The sequence below is a fragment of the Anopheles darlingi genome, chromosome 2 (assembly GCF_943734745.1).
Source record: "Anopheles darlingi chromosome 2, idAnoDarlMG_H_01, whole genome shotgun sequence".
Lineage (NCBI taxonomy): Eukaryota > Metazoa > Arthropoda > Insecta > Diptera > Culicidae > Anopheles > Anopheles darlingi.
In genome coordinates, this window is record NC_064874.1 from 70,328,557 (window position 1) to 70,332,921 (window position 4,365).

A 4,365-nucleotide genomic window follows, 5' to 3' on the forward strand; every position below is an offset into this window, starting at 1 on the left:
TCGAGGATCCAAGCATTACCGAACTACTCAACGATGGTAAAAATTCGCGCACCGGACGCACGAAAACGCTCGCCACCTGGGCGTTGAAGGAGATCAAACGTCTGAAGAACCTGCCGGTCAACACGAGTTGGTAAGTGGTACACGGTTGGCCAAGGCTTGTCGCACGATCCACGATTGTCGATGGCAGGAAAAGCATGAACATTACAGTTGTCGTCCTGTTGTTACCCATCATCTTTTCAACCTTTTCCACTTTTTTATCTATTTTTTTAATAATTTATATTATAATTTGACACACACTGACTATACATTCGCTAAGATTTTAGTTTGGTACTATAACTCCGACTGTTACCTTTACCATCCTCATCCTTTTTTATTCCCGTTCTTAGGTAATCGTTATCTTTACGAGAACATAGAAGATGCAGACTGCATTTTTAGCAACCTAGAAGAATGTTGCTTCGCTCTCCATGGTCGATCGTTCGTCGTCGTCGAATGGATCGATCTTTTCTCGAACGGTTCCTGGGATATTTAATTGTGAAATATGTTGCACTTCACGAACCGATAGAATCTAGTCCTTCCCTTCCTCAAATTACCACCGACCCATCACGAGCTCTGCTGTGCATGGTGTCGACCAGAAGTAACAGTTTTGAGCTGCTACAAATGCAAGAAAGGTGAGCACACGAATCGAATAGCCAGCTGTTCTCTGTGAATCCAATATGTGATGCCATTGGAATCCGGGATGGTTCATTCCTTTATACAGTTGCGTATTTGCTTCTGTCCGGTAAAACCATCACTTCATCAATGTTTTTGTTCATTTAGATATACCATTAATCTGTTTGTGTATTGGATATAACAGAAATGCATTGCAATCGTTATAATCAACAATCCCCTGCTTATGTTGTCACTAAATTTCCATCGTTCATTTATACCTTTGTTCGCGTTGCGCTCGCTTCATGTGTGTGTTTCCAATGCATTTTTCTGCAAGTTTTCTGCAGGCGTTTTTTATCTTAAAATTCACGTGCTAACCATCAGCCTTTAGCTTTCATCCTATACATGGCGTTGAAGAGGTAGAATTTTTTAAACTTTCTTTTGACTATGACTTTGAACATTATGCTCCAATTGGCCTTATTTGATTTCTTAAGTTATCCCAATTGGTTTTTGTACCTCTACGACGCCTCGAGGTTGAGTTGGGTTTTGCTTTGCTTTCGCCTGCTCACTACCCCAATTGATCGAGGCTACATCAAATCGGTTTCAGCCCCTGTTCCTATTCGGAGCATAGAGGCAGTGGAAACTACAGATGTTATGCTTTTATCTTGCTTTTTGCCACTTACAATCGCTCTGTTTTGTTCGTCTAAAAATTTCCGTTTAATAAGCAGCAGTTGTGTGTGTGTGTCTATGCGCGAGTCGATTGAATCTGAAATGTTCGTGCTTTGATTGCCTCGATCGTTGTTCGTGTAGCCACCACCATTCGTAAATTGATTCTCGTCGCTCATTGCAGATTTGTCTCAGCATCAATGGCAACACTATCAACTATGCCAACAGTGGCAACGGCACAGCAACGACCATCGTTCCAGCAACCTAAGTTCGAAAGCGATTCCCCCACCCATCCTGTAATTTCCAGCAATTTTAACAAGGAAGAGAAAGTAAAAGAAGAAGATGAAGTATCCGTTAATGTCGATCGCCATCTCCAGTACAGCAGCACAAGTCCAGCAATCCTCCCAGCACCTTTCTCTGTTTGTATTACTCCTGCCACTGGCATAGTGGTGACAGTGCTACATGGTGACTTTCTTCAACCGCCAACAACATCATTAGCCCGACCCGCATAAAAAAGTGGTAGATTTGCGTTTGTGAAGAAAGCAGTCTTTGAAGTTAGTGAAATTCGCCGACACCACCACCACCACTATCCGCCTGCGCGTGGATTTGAAGATTAGGCCGAAAACAAGCACCACCACTGGACATCTTTCTACGAGTATGCATTCTGCTGGACAGTACTCATTATTAATGCTACAAAGACAGAGAGCGAGAGGCAATGAAAAGGGGTCCTGGTGTAATTCCTATTATTTATTTGTCCCGCCCGTAAGGAGGTTCAGCGTTAATGGTGATGAGTGTGCGTGCCCTTCATTCCGTGTGATCCGCCCAGCTTCGCTTAATCCTCCTTCAGGATCGATCGTACATCAATTTCAAGTAAGTCCCCTACCGAGCGAAAGATTAATAGATATGTGCGCGTGACATGAGAGTTTAGAAAGAACGAGCAAATGGAAGATCGAACGAAAGGTCGTGCGAACGGACGAACGAGCGTGAGAATGAGCGAGCGAACGGAACGCAAATTTAACTAATATTCTTTTACCGAACAAGCATATCCTTCGAATAATGATAAGATCACAAACACAAAAACCACGCAACATGCAAAACAGCGTACAACAAAAGGGCGGGCGGGCGAAAAACTAACTAATAATTCAATTTTGCATCCTCTCATTGAATGGATCCATCCACACTGGGACTGGAATATTTGCTTCGTTACATTTTTTCCCCTTTTTCTTTTTTAACTTCAAATATCACCTACTTCCCCTTGTATAGTGACAGTGATAGCAGTCGATAGTTTACCACTAACACGCATTCACTCATCGTGTAGACAAATGGTTTTTATGATCATAATCAAAGCGTGTTGGATTTGGATTGTTTTAGTTCGGAGGGGTGTCGCACACCGACAGTTAACCCGTCGCATCACTACTACTCCGCCTGCGACGGATAATTCTAATTATAAACAGAAAACATATTGTTAAAGCAGTGGATCATCCTACTTAAGTTATGTATTTGTAATTGTCTTGTCGACCAAGCAGTAGTCTCATACAAATATGCTGCAATGAACAATGAGCAGTATGTGTAGTGTTGTACCTTACTACCGTGCATTCTTTTTTTTTTTTTTCTTATTTTAAGCTTTTGTAGTTTGTGGGGCAATATTCTGGGTTCTGGGATGTGGTAACGAAGGTCCAGTGCGCATACCAGCCGTTTGCGTTCCTCGATGATGCGTTTCTACTTTTACAAAAAATTACTACAAATGGATGCACGCGCCTATCAGTGGTTTTCCAAAGGTTTCCAACTGAATGGTGGTGATTAAGATAAGTCAGAGAGCGATTGGTGTGCCGTTGGAGGGGTATTTTGGAATGTACGTGAGTTGATGGAATGGAAGTTGGTAAACTTTTTCGGGACACGACACGTGTGCCATAGTATATGAATGTTAGCATGAAAAACCGTTACGCCTGGAAATGGATTTTTTAATTGCAATGCTGACAAAAGATCAAGAGAGCAAACGCGTCTGGTTACATTCATATGTTAAGTTTAATTAAATTCAATTTTTCTTTGTCACATTTTTTTCGCATCATTTATGTTAAAATACTTCACGCATACAATAGGGTAGCATCTCCTACGTAGCGCAGTTTAGATCAAATTCTTTACATGTATGTACTCACCGCACGTAGAGGATCATTTATGGTAAACGGCGGGAGTCTAAAATACTAAATAATTTTGCTTAAACAAAACAAACAAAAATCTCCTGAAGGCAATCCTTAGGCCAGGTGAGATATAATGGAAAAGCTGCAAGGAGCAGTTGAGAAGCATATATTTCTACTTTCCTTTTCCAAGTCAATCTGCTAAAAGCCGTTCTCCTCGGGCGTGTCTTATGGTTTTAGATAGATGGTTAACAAATTGAGAACATTTTTTGACATAGCGAAACAAATATATTTGGTTTTAGATGCTATTAAATTATAATTTTCACACGAAAACTAGTAGGAAATGAACACGAACGCAAGGGCTTCTTCGGTTCTCACATGTTGTTAGGTTTTCTTTCCTTCTTCGGTTTGTCAGGCACTGATCTCGCACGCAACTCTTGCACGGGTCAGTTGCTGTCTTGGTCAGCTAGAACAGACACGCGTGCACAGTCACGGCTAATAGTGAATATACACTTGTAGAAGATGCATGCACGGTATCAGCAGCAGCAGCAGTGGCAGATAAGGGGAAACCAGAAAATAAACTGGAACATACATTAAGAGTAGAATTAGAGCGATTTAGCCCTCTGTAGTATGTAGCTCAAGATTCCCCAAACACAAAACAAAATGAAACAAACAAAAAAAAAACAAAAAAAGTCATGTGTGCGCGCGAATGGTAGTAGAATGGGATTTTGTCCACGGGGCGCGAGAATATGCAGAGTAAATAGAATGATATCAGGATGGTTGGGTGCGCTTGTGAGTATGATGTGTGCGTAAGATGTTTGATCGAATGTATGTCGTTGGATGCAAGATAACAATGATGTATGATAGTAATGATGTATGCTCGTTGGTAATGATTTTGGAATATTCTATTGTGCGAATG

At 41.3% G+C, this 4,365-nt stretch overlaps 1 protein-coding gene across 3 annotated transcripts in view; it reads left to right on the forward strand.

Moving 5' to 3' along the window:
* Nucleotides 1-4,161, forward strand: part of LOC125952303 (importin subunit beta) — an 8,130-nt gene extending 3,969 nt beyond the window's left edge. Inside the window, exons 3-5 of one of the 3 annotated variants that reach the window (XM_049681717.1) lie at nt 1-130; nt 387-668; nt 1,496-4,161. The exon at nt 1-130 is cut by the window's left edge and continues 2,224 nt beyond it. In XM_049681717.1, coding sequence (XP_049537674.1) covers nt 1-130; nt 387-390 — 134 coding nt within the window. In that variant the 3' untranslated portion in view covers nt 391-668; nt 1,496-4,161. The remainder of the gene's footprint in view (nt 131-386; nt 669-1,495) is intronic. The other 2 variants (XM_049681718.1, XM_049681715.1) reach the window with 2 other exon arrangements.
* Nucleotides 4,162-4,365: the final 204 nt, after the last annotated feature.